Here is a 25,258-nt window from a genome sequence, read left to right as displayed (position 1 = left end):
CAACTCTCAGTGGAGGTCTTGGAAAGTTCTGAGCCTAGTGGGTCTAGCACAGTATTCCAGGACACTGTTGATGTCAGCCTCATTGGCAGGGCCTGGAAGGCCAGCCCATCACTGGGGTTAGGGAGTCATCCCACTCAACTGTTAACCCTGTAAGCCAAAGCCATAACAGGTAGGGTGGTCCTAGCTGGACAAACAGTGGGAAAGCTTGCCAGACAGTGATATCAATGGCAAGCTATGCGGTTTTAGCTGGTTAGACTCCAGGAGTACCCCAACACACATTCTGGAGTCCCCAAGCCTTGGCTCTTTTCAACCTGCACCTAATGCTTTTCGGAATTAGGTAAGCATTATGTACCCCTCCAGGGGGAGAGTACCCATTCCAACAATCTATCTTGAATTCCCATGTGTAGGTGGAATGCATGGAATTCTCAGCTTGGTTTGGATATTCTTAAGCACGGTGATGGTTTTCCACGTGTTACACCCAGCTGACCAAAAAAAAGCTCTGAAACATCAAGTTGATGAGCAAAAAGTCCACACGATGAGCCACGACTCCAGCACAAATTGAACAGTTTTAGATGAAAGTAGTTATGAATTTGATCTTAGTGGAGGAACATGGGGATACTAAATTACAGTACAATGCCTTCACTGATGCCCCCTCCCCATCAAAATCATATTAATGCCTTAATTATGATGTGAACTCCTTTGCAAAGTTATGCCAGGAAGCTTATAATTGTAACTGACGTTGAGGACATGGTTCAAAAATCAGAAACTGGAAAGCTGCACTGGTCAGCTTGAACACTTCTGAATCTCAATTCCTGCAGAGACTGTTGTATTCCCTCAAACCCACCAGCACTGAAAAATCGAGGAAGGACATTTCACATCCCTATCGCACTACTGCATCCCCCCTCCAAATAACTCTGTGATCCTCTACGGTTTCTTTTCCCAGGAATTGTACAACACCAATAACAAACTGCGATCAGTAGGTTTTTTTGTACAAAATAATCAAACAAAACAGCTGATTTGTGATATTTCTGCAGATGATTTTGTGACCTTATGCCACAAAAAAATTCCCAACAATCCTAACCGCTGAAACAAAGTCGCACAATCTCAACTGTGTGTTAGCGTCCAGAGGGACTTTGTTGTCCTTGTACACCAATCACAGAAAGTTAGTCTGCAGGTGCAGGAAGCAATTAGGAAGGCGAACGGTATGTTAGCATTCATTATGAAAGGATTAGAGTATAAGAGTAGGGAAGTTTTGCTGCAACTGAAAAGGGCCCTGGTGAGACCACACCTGGAATACTGTGTGCAGTTTTGGTCTCCTTATTTAAGGAAGGATGTACTGGCCTTGGAGGGGGTGCAGCGTAGATTTACTAGGTTAGTACCAGGGATGAAGGGAATGAGTTATGAGGATAGGCTGATCAATTTGGGCCTATATTCTCTAGAATACAGAAGAATTAGGTAGAGGAAATAGATCAGATTACTATAGACAGAGAGGAAGTTCTGAAAAGATTGACTGGGCTCAAAATTGATAAGTCACCAGGACCAGATGGGTTTCACCCACGGTTGCTGTGGGAGATACGGGTTCAAATAGCGGAGGCTTTGGCCATTATATTTCAATCTTCATTGGACACAGGAGTGGTGCCAAGAGACTGGAGAGTGGCTAATGTTACCCCCTCTACAAAAAGGGGCAGAAAGACAAACCCGGAAATTACAGGCCAGTCAGCCTAACTTCGGTAATAGGAAAACTACTGGAGACCATAATCCGGGACAGAATAAATCTCTACTTAGAGGAACATGAGGTAATTAGAGACAGCCAACATGGATTTGTTAAAGGCAAATCTTGCCTAACAAATCTAATAGAATTTTTTGAAGAGGTGACTGCGAGGGTTGATGAGGGAAATGCGGTGGACGTTATTTACATGGATTTCAAAAAGGCTTTTGACACAGTACCGCATAAGAGATTAATAAAAAATGGAGGCCCACGGTATTAAGGGGACAGTGGCAGTTTGGATTAAGAACTGGCTGAGTGACAGAAAGCAGAGGGTGGTGGTTAATGGGTGTTTCTCGAAATGGAAGGAGGTGTGCAGCGGTGTCCCCCAGGGATCGGTATTGGGACCACTGCTCTTTCTAATATATATTAATGATCTGGACTTGGGCATAGAGAGCACTATTTCCAAGTTTGCAGATGATACAAAGTTAGGTAGGGTAGTAAATAGTGAGGAGACTGTAACCAACTGCAAGCAGACATACACAGAATGGTGGAATGGGCTGACATGTGGCAGATGGATTTCAATGTGGATAAGTGTGAGGTGATACACTTAGGTAGGAAAAATGATAGGAGGCAATATAGACTTGGTAGCTCAATCTTAAGGAGGGTGAACGTACTGAGATATCTGGTTGTTCAAGAAGTGAATAATTAAAGGTAGCGGGGCAGGTAGATAAGGCAGTAGAAAAGGCATTTGGTGTACTGAGCTTTATTAGTAGGGGCATAGAGTATAAGAGTAGGGAGGTTATGGTTAATCTATACAAAACACTGGTTAGGCCTCAGCTGGAGTACTGCGTCCAGTTCTGGGCACCTTACTTCAGGAAGGACATTAAGGCACTGGAAAGGGTGCAGAGGAGATTCACGAGAATGATACCAGGAATGGGGAACCTTAGCTATGAGGACAGGCTGGAGAAGTTAGGACTTTTCCCATTAGAGCAGAGAAGGTTACGCGGGGACCTGATAGAGGTCTTCAAGATCATGAAAGGTTTCGACAGGCTAGATAAGGAAAAGCTGTTTCCGCTGGTAGGTGTGTCTGTGACTCGTGGTCACAGTCTTAAGATATCTACCAAAAGAAGCAGAGGGGAGGTTAGAAGAAATTTTTCACTCAGCGAGTTGTTCGAATTTGGAATGATCTGCCCGAAAGGGCAGTGAAGTCCGATTCGATAACAGCTTTTAAGAGAGAACTGGATAGGTATCTGGAGAGGACAGGTTTGCAGGGTTATGGGGAGAAAGCTGGTGAATGGGGTTAGTGAAAGTGAGTTGCTCTGTCAAAGAGCCGGCACAGACTCGATGGGCCGAATGGCCTCCTTCTGTGCCGTAACATTCTATGAATCTATGAATTAGAGGGGATCTTATAGAAACCTATAAGATCATCAAAGGGCATGATAGAGTAGATAGTGGGAGATTGTTTCCCCCCCTGGTTGGAGAAACTAAAACCAAGGGTCACACCCTTAAAATCAGAGGCCACCCCTTTCGCACTGAGTTGAGGAAGAACTTCTTCACTCAAAGGGTGGTGAATGTATGGAACTCACTACCCCAAAGGGCTGTTGACGCTCAGTCCTTGAACATATTCAAGACTGAGATAGATATATTTCTCATTGCAAAGGGGATTAAGGGATAAGGCAGGGTTATGTTATTAACTGGAGTTAGATTAGAAGATCAGCCATGATTGAATGGCAGTACAGGCTCAAAGGGCCGAATGGCCGACTCCTGCTCCTACATGTTAACTTCCATTTCAATGAATACACATGGAAAATGATACATCATCACATGTTTCTGATGGTGCAGCAATTGGTATCAGATGGCATTAGTCCAGTTTTATATGAAGTACCTAGGCTCACTGAATCATGCTCAAAATGGAAAGATAACATCAGTGTGAGATAGACATTTCAAGAACATTTATGAGAGTTTGAAATTTCACAGATCTTTGATGATTTCAGAATAGTCACCAAGTGAAGCAAGCACCCAAACTTAGGAAACTAAAATTCATGTGTACAATTAATTCCAATGGACTCAGAATGACACCATTAAAACAAACTATCCCAGGAACATTAGCAAATGTGAGGTGAATCACGTTGGTAGAAAAAAAACACGATGGAAGGAAGTACACAGTAAAACTCACATAAGTCTTACCTTTATCTAGACTAATAAAACGACAATGTCTATCTGTCTGTGTGTCAGTGTATCTGACACTCACACAATAACCGACTGACGTAGAGACATCTGGCAGTGTTATGCGCATATTTTCTGGGGGGATCTCCTATCATTGATGAACTCTATTAAAAATTAAGCGGCAAAATATAAGGCTTCCCAACCCACATCTCCACCTCAATCAGTTGTGACATCATCATTGTGACATCATACAACAACAACAAGATTGCATTTATAGAGCGCCTTCACGTTGGGAGGACGACCCAAAGCGCTGGACAGTTGGGTCAGGACCCGAGCATTGGGGGGAAATGGTCAGAGGGAAGGGAGGGAGCGAGGAGGGGGTAGAGAGTCGAGCCATTGTGATGTACAGTATGTGATGGATTGCAGATGAAAAATCTGTGAGACTGTGAGAGAATCTATCTATACCAATAAATAAAGTGCCTGTCTGTCTGTAAACCAATTGGCAAAGAGACATGATTAAAACCTCACCGAAAAGGTTATGCATCTGGTACTGTCAGAGAGCGAGCGAGCGACACAGATAGAGCGAGAGACACAGAGCGAGCGAGAGACACAGCAAGCGAGCGAGAGACACAGCAAACGAGCGAGCGAGAGACACAGAGAGCGAGCGAGCGAGAGACAGAGCGAACGAGCGAGCGAGAGACAGCGCGAGCGAGAGACAGAGCGCGAGCGAGAGACAGAGCGCGAGCGAGCGAGAGACAGAGCACGAGCGAGAGACAGAGCGCGAGCGAGCGAGAGACAGAGCGCGAGCGAGCGAGAGACAGAGCGCGAGCGAGCGAGAGACAGAGCGCGAGCGAGCGAGAGACAGAGCGCGAGCGAGCGAGAGACAGAGCGCGAGCGAGCGAGAGACAGAGCGCGAGCGAGCGAGAGACAGAGCGCGAGCGAGCGACAGACAGAGCGAGCGAGCGACAGACAGAGCGAGCGAGCGACAGACAGAGCGAACGAGCGAGTGAGAGACAGCGCGCGAGCGAGCGAGAGACAGAGCGCGAGCGAGCGAGAGACAGAGCGCGAGCGAGCGAGAGACAGACGCGAGCGAGCGAGAGACAGAGCGCGAGCGAGCGAGACAGAGCGCGAGCGAGCGACAGACAGAGCGCGAGCGACACAGAGCGAGCGAGAGAGAGACACCGAGCGAGCGAGCGAGAGACACCGAGCGAGCGAGCGAGAGACACCGAGCGAGCGAGCGAGAGACACCGAGCGAGCGAGAGACACAGAGAGCGAGCGAGAGACACAGAGAGCGAGCGAGAGACACAGATGTCTTGTGCCTTATGATGCATTTAATTGTCATAGTTCTTGCATGTAAAGGTTAAAGGGTCAATCCTGGTCTGGCCCCTAGGTGACAACTGTTTTTGTTGAAATATTACAGTTCACAGCTTTCTTTCTTTGGTTCAGGAATGTTCTGATTACTCAAAATAATTTTGAAACAATTTTAAAATATTGTATTTTCAAAATGGTTTCACAAGTAATTTTACAAAAACTTTTATGAGATCTTCAGTCATCTTTGCCTCAGAATAATAAGGAATGTCAGAGTGCAGAAGGATGGGTCAAATGTTTGAAATTCAAACATTGCAACCTTGATAGCTGAACAGAAATAAGATTGCAAGTATGAGGAGATGTGAGTCAGAACCTCTTTTGGAGCAACTAGTGACTTTCAATATCCATCACTAGTTTTGTTAGGAAATTGCAAGTTTAGGTGACTCAGTGAAGAAGCGGCAGTAAACTGACACACCAATACTCAGGTCAGTCGAGGAAGGTTATGTGGTCTGACTGGGAATTATAGAATTATACAGCATGGAGGTCATTTGGCCCATTGTGTTTGTGCCGGCTCTTTGAACAGAACTATCCAATTCAATCCCACTCCCCCACTCTCTCCCCATAGCTCTGCAAACTTGTCCTCCCCAAATAATTATCTACTTCTCTTAAAAACTGTTATCGAATTGAAGAGAGCAGCTGCTTTATTTCAATCAATACTTTTGAGATGGTAAGCACTGTGAGGTGGCAGATAGTGAATCTCTTGATTACTGTGGCATTAATTTTCACTCTGTTCATTTTGATCTATGCTTCCATTTGCCACAACTTTTTATTTCTATTCTCACATCTTGCTTTTCATGTTCCTAGTTTATTTGGTTTGGCATTTGTTCGTGCTTCTTCCTAAAATTCATTTTATCTTAAACTTCCTGCTACTTATCCAGCAAGGACCACCAAACCTGTTAAGGCTTTGGCTTGCCTGGTACTAAGAGTGGAGTGGGAAGAATCCCTGCTCCCAGTGACTGTCAGCAGCAGTACCCCCAGAGTACTGCAGGCTTGCCCAGCTCAGAAACGGAATCACTGAGACTGCCACAGAGGATTGACTCGATTCTGACACTATTGCTGGGTATGTGACATTGGAAGCAATTCAGCTCCAAGGAGATTGTAGTCTGTGTTCTCTGATTCTCCCCTCAAGATGACTAAAGAGTGATAATCTACATTACCAATGCTATACCATTCTTTCTCCTGTCAATTTTTTTTATCTATATGGTCAATATGTTCAACGAAAGGAGATCCTGCTTAATTCCCCTGCACCCATGCAGGTTTGTCAACTAGTTGATCATTGACATCTGACAAGCGCAGGTTTGAGCCCTCATTTGATGGAACAGGTACCAGGAATTCCCTGCAAGCTTCCTAGTGAGCAGCACAGCTCAGCAGGAAGCCTTTGAGCGAATTGACGCCATCTTTCTGCTCACAAGACCGACAAACATTGTTTCCCTTGAGTAACGGTTCCACCAATTGATATACCAATCGAGGTGGATTCCAAGTCTCATGAACTTGGACTGAACACAATGACTTCCAGCATATGCCGTTTGGAGCCTCAAGAGTTTTCTCATCAGCTATTTGATGGGCATTACCTTCAGCGTAGTGGTAGGGCTTTTCGGGACAGCGATTGATTAGCTAGGTCCAATTCAATTTGTGTACCAGATTTACTCAGCACCAACTGCTTAACCCAGGTTCTCATTGCATTGGCAAATTGACAGATGCATCATAAGAAGAGGGTGGGCTGGAAAGAAACGTGTACATGTAGTGATAGCAATAATGTAGGCTCGGCTAAAGACCTTTCTTTTCGACCGCGCCTTTGGTCACCTTCCTCCCCCTTTGTACTTGCACTTCTCATTATGATGTACAACAACTTGAGGTGGGGTAGTATCCCGGAGTGCTTCACAGGCGGAGTCTGACAACGTACCAGGGGGAGAGGGAGGAGGAGGTGACTGTAAGCACGATCAAAAAAGAAGGTCTTTAGGTGGAATTTGAAGATATATACATATATATATATATGTGTGTGTGTGTGTGTAGGTGAAATCTTGTCAGTGATACAATAATATTATAAAAAAAATTAAGTTCAAGTTACTTGCTGGGCAATAAAGTACTGTACTTTTTTTTCTGGGGAGGAAGAGTATTGTATGCCAGACATGACGTTTCTACATTATGGTTTGATGTGAATTTGCAAAGTATGGAGAATCCTTTTTTTTAGTTTGTCAAACACTTTTTGATACAATACAAAATTACATTTGAATAGCGTCTTTCACATCGGGAGGATGTCCCAAGGACGTCCAAAGTGCTGGACAGTCAAGGATTTGGACCTATGTTGATGACGGTTCTTGTTTGAAAATTAGTCTTGAGCACTCAATACCATTTTACACTTTTGTCACTGAACTGTTGGACCTTGTCTTTGAACAAAGGTTTGTTGGCTCAAATTTTTTAAATCTTTAAAAAAAATCAGAATTATCCCCAAGTTGATAGTGATCTCTTCACCAGAATCTTAGTTCTTTTTGAAAAGGGTACAAGGCAACTTAAACCAATAAATAATTCGCTGAATTTGGTTCAGCTCCAAGGTCACGTGGACTTTGTATTTAGCAAGCTTTCTTCACAATCCATTTTTACAAGGTATACGCATCACAGCAAAGAAATTTAGAATAGTCTGGCTTTTAAGGTAAATTAGGATACTGTCAACTATCTCACACAAATAAATCAGATGCAAGTCAGTCATTCTGTTTCACAGGTCTGTGTGTGGATGTGAAGGTGGGAATAATTATCATTTAAACGTTTGCCTCAATAAAATTGCACTTGAATGATCAAAATAGTTCATTATTTTTAGTTGTGATTTTGTAGTTTATTCAACCTCCACTTTGAAATGATCATGGAGTAATCCAATCTAAGATGAAGGGCAGGGATGCATTGGAAGCATTTATATTTAGTGCCTCCCCTGATTCATAGTAATTGTTATGTTTTCCCAACCATGGGTTATTTCTGGGACCGTTTTTACTTTGTTAGCAGGAGGATGTTTCATTGTCAGCACATTTAGAAATCTTTTGAAAGCATTATTTTATGTTCTAATGCTTTCAATAAGTATTTTGTTTTTGCAGAACTTGGCATACTTTATATATAGAATGCAGCAGGGAGCTGTTTATCTGTACTGCTTAGTGCCTGTTGTCAACATAGAAACTATAGTTCCACAGGGTTTACAGCCATTCTGCCCCCATCCTCTGGAACTCCATCCTTGAGTCCCTTCTATTTCTCCATCCCTTCTTTCAAGAAATAATCCCTACATTTTTGTGACTGTCAAAAAAAAGTTAAGCGCGGGGTTACAAACCTTGTGATTTGCTTGCACTGTTTGGCTAAGTCTTATCCTCAGTAGCCTCGTGTGCAACTTCACTCATGCGCTCAACAAACTTTTCTTTTTGTTGATGGTTACCGACATTCGGGGAGTCGTGTAGTTCAGTGGTTAGAGCAATTTTAGCAAGCGAAACAAGTCAGAGACCTGGGTTCGATTCCCGGCAGGGCGAAACATTGGACAAGTTTCCTTACTCCACATGTCTCTGTTTACCTAGCAGTAAGTAGGAACCCGATTATTAGTCGATTGGTAGATCGCTTTTCCGGGGTAATAATTCCTTAAAAAAAAGTCAGTCAATCCACGACTGTTTGTGGGACACTGCTATGTGCTGCTGCATTTCACCCACAAAATATACAGTTAGTTCACTTTACAGTATATTCTGTGATGTGCTTTGAAAGGCCTCAAAGACATGATAAGGCACTCTTATCAAATGCAAGGATCAGTATTTTATTCCACAGAGTAGAAAATAGTGTAAAATGAGCCGTTTTGTTCTTGAAAATTGGAGAAATGCTTCATGAAGTGACATTCAGCAAAATGGACAGAATATAATTTCAGTACGTTATGACAATAAAACTTATATTTGACATTGTGTCTTTTACATCTCAAAGCTGTTCACAGAATAAATTGTGAAGTAAAATGAGGGTGAACCTCATTTTGTGGATGAGCCCAGCAGCCAATTTCTGCACAAGTGTCCAATAAACAGCGATGAACAATATAATTTGGGGGATATTTTGGAAAAGATCCCTTGTCTTAATGAATTATGCCATGGGATTTTAATGTCCACTTGAACAAGCAGATGAGACTTATGTTTTAAGTCCCATCCAAAGGAACGGCACCTCCCAACAATGCAGCACACCCAGCACTTCATTGGAGTATCAACACAGGTTATATGAGCTCCATATATGTTCAAAAACTTGTTGGTCAAATATTATCAGGAAAAGTTTGAATTTAATTGTATATCTCAAATCATGTTAGAAACCACTCTGAACACAGGCCTTTTTTAACGGTCTACAAGGCAGCTCTCTGGAGCAATTTATAATTGTTTTATTAAGAGTTTTGCAATGCCAAGTACAGTGGTGCCCCAAGTTGGGTTCAGTATAAAGTCAAAGAAGCATGCAATCTTTGCTTTGTGAATTACTTTAGGGCAGTTTGTTAGTTGGTGCAGACTGAAAGAGATTGTAAGAATGAAGAAGACAACATTCAGTACAGGTGATCAAACATGGAGGGGAGGGTGAACGTCTACCCTATGTTAATGATGTTTGTTTTGACAGGGTTATTTCTGTGGTGGTTTGACATCAGATTTTTTTTCATACTTTGTTCAAATGATTCAGCACAGAAAGATGGGTTTTGAAAAGATTTTTTGCTGGTGTTGGTAACAGAAATGGAATGAGCACCATCCAAATGCAAGTGCAACAGCAGCTCACTGATTGTATTTGTTGTCATACTTGCTTGCAAAAACAGCAACAATTGATTTCTTTACAGGGGGATCGCAATGATGCCAATATCGGCAGAAACTCTGAATTGAGGAAACTGAGGATCTTTGGTGCTGGACCCAAAATGGTGGGCCTGGGCCTCAGGACAAAGAACCGAGAGGGTAAGAGAAGCGAGTGAGTGGAGCAGGGTATGAAGGACTTAACAAAATTCAAATTGGGATAAGCTTTAGTCTTGTTTTTTCAGGATTTGTGAAACCTGAATCTCAATGAGTGTAGTGAGGCATGGTTAACATAGGTTTTACATTCTACAATTCTATCAACCATTTAATCTCAGGAAAGATGGCCGATTGCTGTCCGATTGGTTGCTATACCAACATGCTTTGGCACTAAGGTATGAAATGTGGTTTGGTGCCCATAAAGTATGGAAATATGGAGGAGCAAGGCCGTGGAGGGCTTTGAAGGCGAAGACTAGGATTTTGAACTCTTAACCTCTGGGGGATGGGAAGCCAGTGGAGCCAGGCGAGAGTGGGGATGATAGGGTCACAGAGTCTGGTGAGAGAGAGGACACAAACTGCAGAATTGTGAATGATCTGCAGCTTGTGGAGGGAAGAGTTGGGAAGGTTGACAAGCAGGGAGTGTGGGGAGAGGCGGGTGGGCGATGTTTCGGAAGTGGGGGAAGACGGGTAATGGCAGGGAAAGTCGTAACTCAAGCCATTCTTTTCTGCCTTGGACCAAACAAGATTGATTTGGTTTCCTCTTGGCCCGCTCTGTGAGCCTGGTTGCAATTTGCCTTCCTGTTTTCTGTCCCCTTTGGATTGGGTAAAATTTGGAGATAAGTTTTACAACTAAACTTTGTTGTAACTTAAAGCATAAAGTTATAACCAAATTGTGTGTTTGTTTGCATTTTATGTCAATTAATAAGAAGTTGAGTGAATGGAATTCTATTTTAATGGATCCAATTAAAATATTAGTATAGTGTCAAGTCATTTACCTGAGCATCTGCATCGAGTTCCCTCAAACTCTTACCTGATTTTACAATGGGAAAAGAATGAATATTTCACAAAAGGATCATCAGTACTATTTTCTACTACTCAAATAAATCATTTCATACCTTGATGAATTCACAAGAGTAATCCTTAGAGCAAAACAAGTGGAGGTACACATGAAAGTTCAAGTGCTGCATGATAACTCTGACATGTTCACAAATCTGATTGATTTAGTGAACATTAGCAACCTGATCGCGGATGATTGTAAATCTGAGTGTTTTAGAATTAGATTTTGTGTGTGAATAATGGAACAATATTTCTGAGTGAATAGAAACTGCATGTTAACTCTTAAGACCACCAAATCTGTACAAATGCAGCTTGTTTATCCAACTTAAGTGTCATTGTCATCGTGGAGTCCTGTAGCTCAGTGGTTAGAGCACTCGCTTTGCAAGTGAGAGACCTGAGTTCAATTCCAGGCAGAGGGCGAAACCTTGGGCAAGTTTCCTTACTCCACACGCCTAATAATAATCCCTCCAAAACCAAAAACTATAATTAAATTGGTCATTTTCAATCTACGACTGTTTGTGGGACATTGCTGTGCGCAATTGGCTGCCGCGTTCGCCCACAAATATACAGTCAATTCACTTTACAGTGTGTTCTGTGAAGCGCTTTGGGACGTCCTCCTGACGTGAAAAGCGCTATATCAAATGCAAGGATTATTATTATTATTGCTGAACTTTTACCTTTTGGATCAAAATAAAAATCAACACCTCACCTCAATCTGTTTTATTTTGTTCAGATGAAGAGTTTTCAGTTGGTGTGAATGGACACAGGAAGAACCCAGATGTAGAACTCCCACGCATGCAAATGAGGCAACGAAAAGGAGCCCTTGCTGTCAACTTTGTAAGTTCTTAGCCAGGATGCTATCCAGCAAGATGCTTCAACATGTTTCTTAAAGAAACTTTTTAAATTTGTTTTTTCTCTTAACTCTGTTTTGTCAATAAGTGAGAATGCTAATACTAAAACGATAAGTGAGAATACTAATACTAAAACTCCACTGAATACCGTGGATGAATAGCTCAGGGATTCCGGTCCATAAACATGTCCTATTAGGAAAAGATCTTGTTTAAGTGACACAACCTTTTGATCAACCAGGAAGAAACCAGTTCTGTCTTTTCCACAGATGGCCATTTATTGTTTTGGTTCGACATGTGCAGAAAACTCTTTAATGCTTAAGGGTCTCCAAACCAAGCTAAGAGTTCCATGCATCCCATCTACACGTGGAAAATCTAGACATGTTTATTGGAAAGGAATGCACACTGCCTGGAGGGACGCATCCTGCTTACCTAATTCCCACTGCTCATCCATCTAGGACCTTCCGACCTATTAAGGCTATGTCTTGCAGGGTTAACGGGAGCTGAGTGGGAAGAACCCCTGCCCCAGTGACTGGTCTGGGTGACTAGCTTCAATTTGAGGTGTCCTCTTGCCTTTTTTGCATAACAAGCTGTTGGTGGAGGATTATCAGTACTATCCAAGCCTTTATTATCTTCACATGGCCAGCTTGTTTATTTTGACTGATTTTTATGCTTTCTGTTTAGGTCAGTTCTCCTGAGGGGGATAGCCGTCAAGCCAGATCTTTTTAGCACTGAGATCAGGATTGTAAGGGTGGAAATAACGGAGGCTCTGGCCATAATTTTTCAATCCTCCTTGGACATTGGGGTGGTGCCACAGGACTGGAGGGATGCAAATGTTACTGCCCTGTACAAAAAGGGGAAGAGGAATAAACTGGGGAACTACAGGCCAGTCAGCTTAATGTCAGTAGTGGGGAAACTTCTAGAGACTATAATCCAGGACAAAATTAATTTTCACTTACAAATATATGGGTTAACAAAGGAGGTGAAGGAACAGAGAGACCTGGGAGTTGATATAAGTAAATCTTTGAAGGTGGCGGGACTGGTAGGTAAAGCTGTTAAAGCATATGGGATACTAGACTTTATAAATAGGGGCATAGAGTACAAAAGTCAGGAAGTTATGATGAACCTTTATAAAACACTGGTTAGGCTGCAGCTGGAGTACTGTGTTCAGTTCTGGGCACACACTTTAGCAAGGATGTCAAGGCATTGGAGAGGGTATCAGGCATGAGGGACTTCAGTTATCAGGAGAGGCTAGAGAAGCTAGCCTTTAATTTCATTTGTGACGAGTTATGTTAATCTCTTGCAGATTGACCTGTATGTTTGCCTAGTCTGTGCACGTGGGGATGATGAAGATCGGTTGCTTTTATGTGATGGATGTGATGACAGTTACCATACTTTCTGCCTCATTCCTCCACTCCATGATGTGCCCAAAGGAGACTGGAGGTGCCCTAAGTGTGTGGCTGAGGTAAGAGGATGTCAAAAGTAAAATTGTATTTTTTGACATTTTTACAACTTTGGGTGTCTCTTCATACAGCTTGAGTTTGCTACCTTCTAGAATTTCTGATGAAAAATCTGAATTGCTTCAAAAAGGGATTTGTAGCATCTGCTTGAGGATGGAAATTGATTTTTGTACATTTGATGACAGCTTCGCAGAAAACATGATAGATTTTACAATCAATGACACTGCTTTGATTTCATAATCCTAAAATGTGATATTGTGCCTTTCTAATCGGATGTACATCGCAAAGGAATTCACAGGATATACTGTAAGGCAGAGGTCTCCAACCGGTCGATCGTCACTACGTGTCTTGCGCACACTCAATAAAACCGAGAGGAAGGAGCGGTATTTACTGTAGTTTAAACAATAACATGTATACTTTTATTTCAAGATGCAGGAAATACTTTGAGCATCTGGCTTAGATTTCGATTCGATTAATAATAACTACGCAGTTCTGCCCCTTCTTCATCTTGTCTGTTTGGTCATGTGCAAGATCGCCACCTAGAGGTGATGACCAGTTGGAGACCCTTGCGGTGAAATGCATTGATGGTATTTTTGTTGGCAAATACAGCGGTAAATTTGCGCACGGCAATATCCCACAAACAGACATGAGGTGAAAGACAAATTTTATTTGGGAGTTGTTGGCCAGAACGTCAGGCAAAACTCCCTTTGATATGATACATTGATCCACTTATTGGAGTTAAGATTTCTATATAATTCAAACAAATCGCAATAGGAGACTTGCATTTTATTTGAGAATTAGGACTGTGCTTAGAGTCCAGGGAGTGTTTGCTTTTGTTTTGTTTTTTTGTTAAACTGTTGCAAACGTTATCATTTATAAAAATGAAAATTATGCTCTTCGCTCACTTCTCTTTCGGATGATGTTGGACTTTTTTATTTTTCTTACAAAACTTTGCTCTCTCTCTCACTGCTTTCAGAAATCTCTTTGAAACGTATCTGCTTCACCATCCTTTTGGTCAACATCGTCTTTCTTTGGATGAAGGTTTAAACCAAAGTCAGGTCTTCCTGTTAGTTGGATAGTAAAGATCCCATGGCACTAGATGGAAAGGAAAGAGAAATTCTTCCAGTGTCCTGGCCAACAATCCTCTGAATAAAAATTAGTCATTCATTTTATGGTTGTTTGTGAGACACTGCTGTGCATAAATTGGCTACCATGTTCACCTACAAATAAATTGTCATTAGACTTAACAGTAAAATTCTGTGATGTGCTTTGAGAATTTTTACCAAAAGTACTGTATCAAATGCAAGGATTAGTTTTTATCATCTTAACACTTTGAAGTGTTTTTCAGTAAAACTGTATTAATGCGAGTTGTTTAAACCAAATTTCATGTTCCATATATACAGGCTTGCAGTAAGCCTCCAGAGGCATTTGGCTTTGAGCAGGCGGTCAGGGAGTATACGCTCCAGAGCTTTGGGGAGATGGCAGATAACTTCAAATCTGATTACTTCAACATGCCAGTGCACGTAAGTACGTCTGAATTCCTGGCAAACGTTTTACTCAGCTTGTAGCACTCTTGCTTCTTGTCAAATTTTGTGGGTACGACTCTCACATCAGGACTTTGAACACATAGTCTTGGCAGACGCACAATGCAAGTTATTGTTATCCCATTGAATTGCATCTTACAGTTTACCCACGGCAGATGCTAGACTAAATGGTCTTTTGTTTCCTTGTTTCACTTTTCCCTTGCTCATTGTCGAAGCCTGTCCCTGTGAAGCGCTCAGACGTTATTCTCTGTGAAGGGTGGTATATAAATGTTGTTGTAGCCTAATTGACAAGTGATCACCTTTCATCACTTCAAAGATGCCCTTTGCAGCTTTTTTGAGATAAGCTATTCAGAACAAATAGAATCATAGAATTGTACAGCACAAAAAGAGGCCATTCGGCCCATCAAGTCTGTGCCGGCTCTTTGAAAAGAGCAATGTAATATCAATCCCATTCCCCAGCCCTTTCCCCATAACCCTGCAAACCCGTCCTCAAATACCCATCTACCGCGTTTTTAAAAGTTGTTATCGAATCGGCCTCCACCACCCTTTTAGACAATGCATTCCAGATTTGAGCAACTTGCTGCGTGAAAAAATTTCTTCTTACCTTCCCTCTGCTTTTAGAAACTATTTTAAATCTGTGACCTCGAGTGACCGACACACCCACCAGTGGAAACAGTTTTTCCCTTTCTAACCTATCAAATCCCCTCATGATTTTGAAAACCTCTATTAGGTCTCCTCGTAACCTTTTCTGCTCCGATGAGAATAATCCCAACCTCTCCAGCCTTTCCTCATAATCAAGGTCCCTCATTCCTGGTACCATCCTTGTAAATCTCTGCACCCTTTCCAATGCCTTAATATCCTTCCTATAATGTGGTGCCCAGAACTGGGCGCAGTATTCTAACTGAGGCCTAACCAGTGTTTCATATAGGTTAATCATAACCGCCTGACTCTTGTACTCTATGCCCCTATTTATAAAGCTTAGTATTCCATATGCCCTTTTTACAGCTTTATCTACCTGTCCTGCCACCTTCAAGGATTCATTTACCTGCACCCCCAGGTCTCTCTGTTCCTTCACCCCCCTTAAGATTGTATTACCAGCCTATATTGCCTCCCCTCATTTTTCTTTCAAAATGCAATACCTCGCATTTCTCTACATTGAAATTCATCTGCCAATCCCTGGGGGACGCCACTGTACACTTCCCTCCAGTTAGAAAAGCAGCCGTTCACCACAACTCTCTGCTTTCTGTCTCCCAGCCAGTTCTGGATCCATGCTGCCACTGTCCCTTTTATAACACGGGCTTCTATTTTTCTTACAAGTCTTTTATGTGGTACTTTGCCAAATGCCTTTTGAAAGTCAATATAAACTACATCAACTGCACTACCTTCATCCACCTTCTCCGTTACCTCATCGAAATATTCTATTAGATTTGTTAGACAAGATTTGCATCTAACAAATCCGTGCTGGCTTAACTCTTCGAAGTGAAGATTTATTCTGTCCCGGATTATAGTCTCCAGGAGTTTCCCCACTACTGATGTTAGGCTGACTGGTCTGTAGTTCTATTAAAACAAACTTGTCATTGCTTTGATCCTCTCTCAAATGGCAAGATAAGCTCAAGATTGGAGAAATTGAAGGCATGAAAGCTTCTCCCACTGCATAACTGCATGATCTTTTTTATCCTTTGAAAAATTTACACTGCAAATTTACAGTGTTTATTTACTTAAGTGCTCTGAGACACAACGTGAAGTGCACATGCAAATGCAGGTTATTGTTCCACAGAAAAAAACACATGACTTTGAGGCCTTTCACCACTAGCCCTCTCATATTGTTTTTTTGTCTCAGAATTTCTCCCTTAATTGTCAAAGAATTGCTCTAAATCTCTCATGGTGCTGGCACAATGGATTGGTCAACTTCAGCAGCTTGTGTAGATGGACGGAGGGAACAGTTCTGAGGGCTGCCTGATATTCCATGTGAATTTGTTACTTATATACTGGCCACCAGATGGCACTTGCGCACAGAAACATTTCCTCCCAAATGAATAAGAAAAATTGTCTGGCAGCAGAGCAGAGATTAGTCGGTTTAATAATAATTTTCGAATGTTTACTTGAAAAGAAAAAAATTTCAAGGCTATGGGCAAAGAACGGAGTAATGGGACTAATTGGATAGCTTTTTCAAAGAGCCGTCACAGGCACGATGGATCGAATGGCCTCCTTCTGTGCTGTAGGATTCTATGATTCTATGAATGTGGTGTTAAGGAAATAAAGAGTCCTTGAAGAGGAAAAATCATGGGTAAATCAACCATGGATTTTGCTTTTTATCATCAAGTGTAACTCTGCTTACCCAGAATCCAATAGCAAGTCATACTGACATATATTGAGTACTTTTGTACCTTGAAGTACTTGAATAGTTTGGGTTTGATGGAGTTGCAAGCAATTCAAAGGGCAGCTGTAAATGCGAAAATTATCTGTTCACTCACATGGGTGGTTGTGCTTTGAATGAAAGCTTTGCTGGATCAAGATGAACTTTTTTTCTATTGGTGTTTGAAGCTAAAATTGATGAAACCTGGACAGGCCTTGTTTTTGGGGTTGTCGTTAATCTGTTGTTCCCTCTTTCCCCTTATCCACATGTGTGTCTGTTACCTTTGTCTGCGATCCCCTCAGATGTCAATTATGGTAGTGTGTCTTTCTGCAGATGGTTCCAACGGAGTTGGTAGAGAAAGAATTTTGGCGACTTGTGAGTAGTATTGAGGAAGATGTCATTGTGGAGTATGGTGCTGATATTACCTCAAAGGAATTTGGGAGTGGATTTCCAGTCAGAGAGAGCAAAAGAAGGTTGATGCCTGACGAAGAGGTAAACATTTATGTTTTCCTTCAACTCTAGAAAATTGGTGGAATCAAAAAGATACTGTGGTAAACGATCGATGGTGACACGTGTAATACTTTGGATGCAGAACAGGATGCAGTCACGTATTTGTATTGTGTTTGGATATCATGTCTAAATTTGGAAGGCTATTGCAAAAACCTCCATGAAATTAACTTCATGCCACATATTCTGACATGGAGATGATCTCCCTTTCTGGAGTCACATTCTTGATTGCCCTGGGAAGTGACGAGCCAGAGGGCTTCAGGGCCACGAAGAAGTCTTAAATTGTTTTACCTGTGCCTGGGGGGAAAGCTTGTTCTCTGTTCAGTTTCGATCCTGATGAGCACATAAGCACATGACGAACCAACTCATGAATTTCTCGACTACTTGTATTTTTTAGCGGTACACTCCCGTGGGATCTTGGCACTATTTGATTTCTGGAAAATGACTTTGGAGAGAGGGAGAGAAAAGGGAGTGATGAAGAGGGGGATAGAAAGAGGAAGAGGACACTCTCTCCCCCCTTTTTCTCTCTCACTCTCTCAATCACTCTCGCTCCCCTTCTCATACCCTCTCACACTCTCTCTTCCATCTCATACTCCACCTTGCCCCCCTCTCAATCACTCTCTCCGCTCTGTTTCCATCTTCCAATCACCCTCCACCCCCCGCGCCATTCCCCCCCCCGCGCCATTTCCCCCCCCGCGCGCCTTCCCCCCCGCGCGCCCTTCCCCCCCGCGCGCCCTTCCCCCCCCGCCCCCCCCCCCGCCCTTCCCCCCCCCCCCTTCCCCCCCCGCGCCCTTCCCCCCCCGCGCCCTTCCCCCCCCCCGCGCCCTTCCCCCCCCCGCGCCCTTCCCCCCCCGCGCCCTTCCCCCCCCCGCGCCCTTCCCCCCCCGCGCCCTTCCCCCCCCGCGCCCTTCCCCCCCCGCGCCCTTCCCCCCCCCCTCCCGCGCCCTCCCCCCCGCGCCCTCCCCCCCTCCTCGCGCCCTCTCTTTCTCTGCTGTCTCTGCCCCCCCCCGCGCCCTCCCCCCCCCTGCGCCCTTCCCCCCTCTGCCCTCTCTTTCTCTGCTGTCTCTGCCCTCTCTTTCTCTGCTGTCTCTGCCCTCTCTTTCTCTGCTGTCTCTGCCCTTTCTCTCCCTCTCTCTCCCTTTCTGCTTTTTCTGCCCTTTCACTCTCTCGCTCTCCCTCACTGCTTTCTCTGCACCCCTCTCTCTTTCTCTCTGTTTTCTCTGCCCTCACTCTCTCTCTTTCTTTCTGCCTTTCATAGGATTATGCTGTTTCTGGTTGGAACTTGAACAACATGCCTGTCCTGGAACAGTCCGTATTGACTCACATTAACGCAGACATCTCTGGGATGAAGGTGCCCTGGCTCTATGTGGGCATGTGCTTCTCTTCATTTTGCTGGCATATTGAGGACCACTGGAGCTACTCTATTAACTATCTTCACTGGTTAGTAGCTTCAATAGAATGCCAGCTGAGTGATTTATTCCAATATGTTCATTTTGTTTTTAAAAAACACTTACGGGTTCAAGAAAAATGCTGATTACTGTGAATCACAGATAAACAATTCTGAGTTCTCTAACTATAAGATCAGTCTTTTAAAGAAAACACTTTGATGTTGAGATAATGTCCATTCTCCGTAAGAATAATCTTTGCCTTTGATATTACCCACAAGCAGCCATGAAATGAACGATCTTGGTGGCAGGCACCGAGAATTTCCTTTCTCTCTTCCTCTTTGAAAAGTGCCATGGGATTTTTTTAATACAATTAGTAATAAATAATGCTTACATTTGATGTAGCGCCTTTCACTTCAGGAGGACGTTGCAATACGCTTCACAGAATATGCTTCACAGGATATGCTTCACAGTAAAATGGAGTGACTGATTCTGTGGGCCAATGTGGCAGCCCATTTGCACACAGAAGTTTCCCACAAAAAGCTATGAAGTGAATGACAAATATCTACCTGAACAGGCAGACAGGACCTCAGTTTCATGTCTCATCCAAAGCACAGCACACCCAACAATTTGGCTTATACCCAGCACTGCAGTGGAGTATTAGCCTCAACTTGTTTGAATGGAAGTCCTCACTTCTTTGTTTTAATAATGGTTCTGTCTAGATTGCACATGATTGAGTTGCATGGATTGGGAGTGGGGGTAGGGATGGGAAGCTGTAAAGGTGGGAGGTGGTGGGGGGTGTTGCAGTCCTGCCATGTTTCTTCATTTTTCTTTCTTGAAGGAGAAGTGGAACTTTGGCAGACATTTTTGACGGGCTATTGAAGGCATTTGCAACTTGCATACAGCTAGCCCTGGCTTCGATCAGCTGACTCATCACAAATTGGACATTGCATCTGGGACCAATCCTGGTCTCTGTGGCAGTTGTTCAAATGGAAGTGGGATCAGAAAATGTTTCTTTACACCAAACAATGTAAAATACACTGCCCGAATGCCGCAGATACAGAATCAAGTGAGATGCTTGCAAGGGAGCTAGATTAATAAATTGATCACTCGATCCATGACTTTTGTGGGATGTTGCTGTGCGCAATTCGCTTCTGCGTTTCGCCCACAAAATATACAGTCAATTCACTTTACAGTATATTCTGTGAAACTCTGAGATATCTCAAAGGCATGATAAGGGGCTATATCAAATGCAAGGATTATTATTATTAACGTGGAAGAAGTGAGACCATTGAGCGACATGGAGGAAATGGGGATTTAAAAACTTGCCATGATCTCCTACATTGGTGGAACAGATTTGATTGAATCGTCTTCTCCTGTTTCTGTGTTTGTATGATAATGTTGATGAGCCATCAATGCTGCTGTAATTTGATATTTAAAAGAGAGATGGTTATATAGTTCTTTGAAGCTGCAATTGTAAAGTGAATATTTGGTTGTGCTTCCTCAGGGGCGAGCCAAAAACTTGGTACGGGGTGCCAGGGTATGCAGCAGAAGAGTTGGAGGTTGTAATGAGAAAATTGGCTCCAGAACTATTTGATTCTCAGCCCGATCTTCTACATCAACTCGTGACCATCATGAATCCCAATGTTCTAATGGAACATGGAGTTCCGGTATGTTTCTACCTCCCCTTGCTTTCTCCCATGTAAAATCAATTATACTGTGGCTACTTTATTCCTTCAAGTTAAGGTGTTATTCGCTGGAAAAAATCTGTAATCCTGAGTTATGACAATAGTGCTGCAATCTAGATTGCTTTCTGTTGAATATCTGGCTACTTCACTATTAATTAGGATCGAGTTACTAAAATAATTCCATATTCTGTTGTTGGACAATAATAATCCTTGCATTTGGTTCACAGAATATATTGTATTGTTACAGTCAGTAATGTTGTACAGTTAATTAACTTTACAGTATATTTTGTGAAGTGCTTTGAGACGTCTTGAAGACGTGGTAAGGCATTATATCAAATGCAAGGATAATTATTTTAAAATGAATTGACTGTATTTTGTGGGCTAAGGTGCTGAGTCCTCTCCTGTACTTCTGCTTGTGGCCATAATTTGTGTGGGCACCTTGATGTTGAGTGTTGACAGATTGTTTATTCATTTATGTGCCTGTGTAGATGTTGCATGAGATGAGGATGATCCCCTCACAGACAGGCTTTCCTGTCTATCAGGAATTGGAAACCCAGCTTTTTTTTTTCTCCCTTGACCTATGGAACTGAGGTCAAGCCTAACACAGTGAATCAGGCAGTTCCAGTCTGACCAATGGTCTAGTTCAGCGTGGTCCAACAGGCATGCAGCCCAGCCTGGCAGGTGATTTTATCCAGCCTGAGACTGTTTCCAACTTCGGGCTGCCCCACTGCCTCCCTCCCCGAGTTCTTAACAACCTTCAACTCCTGCTGCTGCAGATAGTGACCCCCGCGACTGATTGAAAGAAGAGGAGGAGAGAGAGTGTTTGTGAGAGGGGGGAGAGGGGAGAGAGAGAGTGCGAGAGGGGGGAGAGAGAGAGCGCGAGAGGGGAGAGAGAGAGCACGAGAGGGGAGAGAGAGGGCGCGAGAGGGGAGAGAGAGAGGGCGCGAGGGGGGTGAGAGAGAGGGCGCGAGAGGGGAGAGAGAGGGCGCGAGAGGGGAGAGAGAAAGGGCGCGAGAGGGGAGAGAGAGAGGGCACGAGAGGGGAGAGAGAGAGGGCGCGAGAGGGGAGAGAGAGAGGGGCGAGAGAGAGGGCGCGAGAGGGGAGAGAGAGAGGGCGCGAGAGGGGAGAGAGAGAGAGGGCGCGAGAGGGGAGAAGGGGAGGGCGCGAGAGGGGGGAGAGAAAAGGGGGAGAGAGTGCGAGGGGAGAGAGAGAAGAGGTGTGAGAGAGTGTGTGTGAGAGGGTGCGAGAGGGGAGAGAGAGGGTGCGAGAGGGGAGAGAGTGCGAGAGGGGAGAGAGAGAGAGTGTGCGTGAGGGGGTGGGGGGCAGAGTGTGTGACGGGGGGAGAGCATGTGTTTGAGAGAGGGGCGAGAGTGTGTGTGTGTGAGAGAGGGGAGAGAGTGTGTGTATGCATGGGGGAGGGAAAGTGTGTGGAAGAGAAGCAAGAGAGAGAGATTGTGGGTGAGGAGCGAGAGTGGGTGTGCAAGGAGAGAGAGAATGTGTGTGTGGGAGAGGGAAGAGAGACTTTGTGGGAGGGAGCGTGTGCGCGCGAGAGCGGGGAGAGCGTGTGCGCGCAAGAGGGGGGAGAGCGTGTGCGCGCGAGAGGGAGGAGAGCGTGTGCGCGCGAGAGGGTATTCACGAGAGGGGGCGAGAGAGTGTGGCAGAGGGGAGAGAATGTAGGAACATAGGAATTAGGAGTAGGCCATTCGGCCCCTCAAGCCTGCGTTCAATAAGATCATGGCTGATCTTCTAACCTAACTCTATCTGCCGGCTTCATCCCCATATCCCTTAATCCGTCTAACCTTTATAAGTCTATCAATCTCAGTCTTGAGTATGTTCAAGGACTGAGCATCTACAGGCTTCTGGGGTAGAGAATTCCATAACTTCACTACCCTCTGAGTGAAGAAGTGTTTCCTCAACTCTTCGAAAAGGCTGACCCTTAATCTTAAGACTGTGACCCCTAGTTCTAGATTCTCCCACCAGGGGAATCAGTCTCACACTCTGTGAAGCCCCATAAGAATCTTATGTTTCTATAAGATCACCCCTAATTCTTCTATATTTTAGAGAATATAGACCTAGTTTACTCAACCTATTCTCATAGATCAACCCCCTCATCCCAGGAACCAACCTAGTGAATCTACACTGTACCCCCTCTAAGGTGAGTAAATGGAAGAGGGGAGAGAAGAGTGTCTGTTGTGGGAGAGGGAAGAGAAAGAGTGTGTCTGTGGGAGAGGGGAGATAGAGAGAGACTGTAGGGAAGAGGGGAGAGAGAGAGTAGGTGTGTGTGAGAGAGGGTGTGGGAGAGGAGAGAGAGTGGGAGAGGGGAGAGAGTGTGTGTGGGAGAAGGGAGAGAGAGTGTGTGTGTCTGTGGGAGGGAGAGTTTATGAGGGGAAGAGTGTGTGTGGAAGAGAGTGTGGGTGTGTGTGGGAAGGGTATAGAGAGAGAGAGTGGGGAGAGCGTGATTGAGAAAGAGTGGGAGAGAGAGCGTGTTGGAGAGAGTGGGAGAAGGGAGTGGAGTGTGTGTGGGGGGTGGAAAGAGGGTGGGAGAGGGGAGAGAATGTGGGGGTGAGAGAGAAAGTGAGGGAGAGGGGAGAGTGTAGGGGAGAGAGAGTGTGGGAGAGGGGAGAGAGAGTGTGGGTGAGAGGAGAGAGAAAGTGAGGGAGAGGGGACAGTGTGTGGGGGAAAGAGAGTGCGCGGGAGAGGGGAGAGAGTGCGCGTGAGAGGGGAGAGAGTGCGCGGGAGAGGGGAGAGAGTGCGCGGGAGAGGGGAGAGAGTGCGCGGGAGAGGGGAGAGAGTGCGCGGGTGAGGGGAGAGAGTGCGCGGGAGAGGGGAGAGAGTGCGCGGGAGAGGGAGAGAGTGCGCGGGAGAGGGGAGAGAGTGCGCGGGAGAGGGGAGGGAGTGCGCGGGAGAGGGGAGGGAGTGCGCGGGGGAGTGGGAGAGAGTGCGCGGGGGAGTGGGAGAGAGTGCGCGGGGGAGTGGGAGAGAGTGTGTGTGGGGGAGTGGGAGAGAGTGGGGGAGGGGGAGAGAGTTTGTGTGGAGGAGAGAATGGAGGAGAGAGAGTGGCAGAGGGGAGAGAGTATGGGAGAGAGAATAGAGTGGGAGAGGGGAGAGAGACAGAATGTGTGTGGGAGAGCGGACACAGAGAGAGACTGTGTGGGGCAGAGGGGAGAGTGTGTGTGTGAGAGGGGAGAGAGTGTGTGGGAGAGGGGGGAAGAATGTGTGGGAGAGGGGGGTGTGAGAGTAATTGAGAGAGGGGGGGAGAGGAGGTAAGATGTGATTGAGAGGAAATAATTGTGTGAGGAGAGAGGGGCAAAGTGATTGTGTGTGAGAGAGATGGGGGGAGTGATTGAGAGAGAGAGCGAGAGAGCATCAGGGAGAGGGGCAGAGAAAGAAATAAAGAGAGTGTGAGAGAGAGAGAAGTACAGGCAATGTTTCGGTTCACTGTCAAGACGATGCTTCCCTCGGCTGCCATGGAGGGGACCGAGGACAAGACACAGAGCAATGTACTGCGCCGTTTCCTCAAAGAAAACTCTCTTTCCCTATTAAAAAATCTTCCATGTTCTTTATCGCCTCCCTATCCTATCTCTGCGGTCTCTCGACCCGGTCATTTCCTCTGCCCACAAACACCAGCTTGCTTCATGTGCCCCCTCCTCACTCCATCACCGTTGCCTTTTTGTCCCCATTTTCTGGGGCTCCATTCCTGGAATCCCTCCGATTTGCTCCCACACCCCCACCCCCCCCTTTCAAAGCACATCAGGACCCCTAACTCTTTGATCATGCTTTTGGTCATCTTTTCACCTGCCCACCTCTCTTGGCTCCCACCCCCAGCTCAGGTTCCTAAGCAGCAGTGTTGAGTGCTTTGAGATGTCCTTCCAACATGAAATATTGCTTATGTGTTCCGGAAACCTTTCTCAAATACGGAATCCGGCCAGCGTCTGCTAAAAGGTTGGACCACCTGATCTAGTTTATTTAACATATAAGAAACTGCAACTTTGACAGAAATGGAACATGCTGGTGAAATGTCAAAATAGATTTAATTCTTGTTCTTCTGTTTTCCATTCATTAGGTATTTCGTACAAATCAGTGTGCTGGTGAATTTGTGGTTACTTTCCCAAGAGCCTATCACAGTGGATTCAACCAGGGCTATAACTTTGCAGAAGCAGTTAACTTCTGCACTGCAGATTGGGTATGTTGAAGACTTTCATAAAATGCATGTTCAGTCGTGCAAAGTTTGGCTCTCCAGCAGTTTTGCAAATGTATACAAGGTTGTTGATAGCACAAGAGCTGACATAAATCAGAATAAAATAACTTCTGTTTTAAACAGTGGACAGCTGCCACTGTTGAACAGATGTAAGTGATAGGTTTTGAGAGATATTCAGATAATTGGTAAAGGTATTGTTTTCCAGTGAGCAATT

At 44.5% G+C, this 25,258-nt stretch overlaps 1 protein-coding gene across 2 annotated transcripts in view; it reads left to right on the top strand.

Moving 5' to 3' along the window:
* Positions 1-25,258, top strand: part of kdm5a (lysine (K)-specific demethylase 5A) — an 86,995-nt gene that overhangs the window by 15,077 nt on the left and 46,660 nt on the right. For both annotated transcript variants that reach the window (XM_007898636.2, XM_007898637.2), the window contains exons 6-13: positions 10,056-10,167; positions 11,792-11,895; positions 13,213-13,371; positions 14,770-14,889; positions 17,600-17,758; positions 19,032-19,213; positions 20,666-20,828; positions 24,910-25,029. In XM_007898636.2, coding sequence (XP_007896827.2) covers positions 10,056-10,167; positions 11,792-11,895; positions 13,213-13,371; positions 14,770-14,889; positions 17,600-17,758; positions 19,032-19,213; positions 20,666-20,828; positions 24,910-25,029 — 1,119 coding nt within the window. The remainder of the gene's footprint in view (positions 1-10,055; positions 10,168-11,791; positions 11,896-13,212; positions 13,372-14,769; positions 14,890-17,599; positions 17,759-19,031; positions 19,214-20,665; positions 20,829-24,909; positions 25,030-25,258) is intronic.

Source organism: Callorhinchus milii, unplaced genomic scaffold (assembly GCF_018977255.1).
Source record: "Callorhinchus milii isolate IMCB2004 unplaced genomic scaffold, IMCB_Cmil_1.0 Scaffold5, whole genome shotgun sequence".
NCBI classification, from domain to species: Eukaryota; Metazoa; Chordata; class Chondrichthyes; order Chimaeriformes; family Callorhinchidae; genus Callorhinchus; species Callorhinchus milii.
The sequence above is the reverse complement of the archived record's forward strand: the minus strand, read 5'-3'. Positions and strand labels throughout refer to the sequence as shown.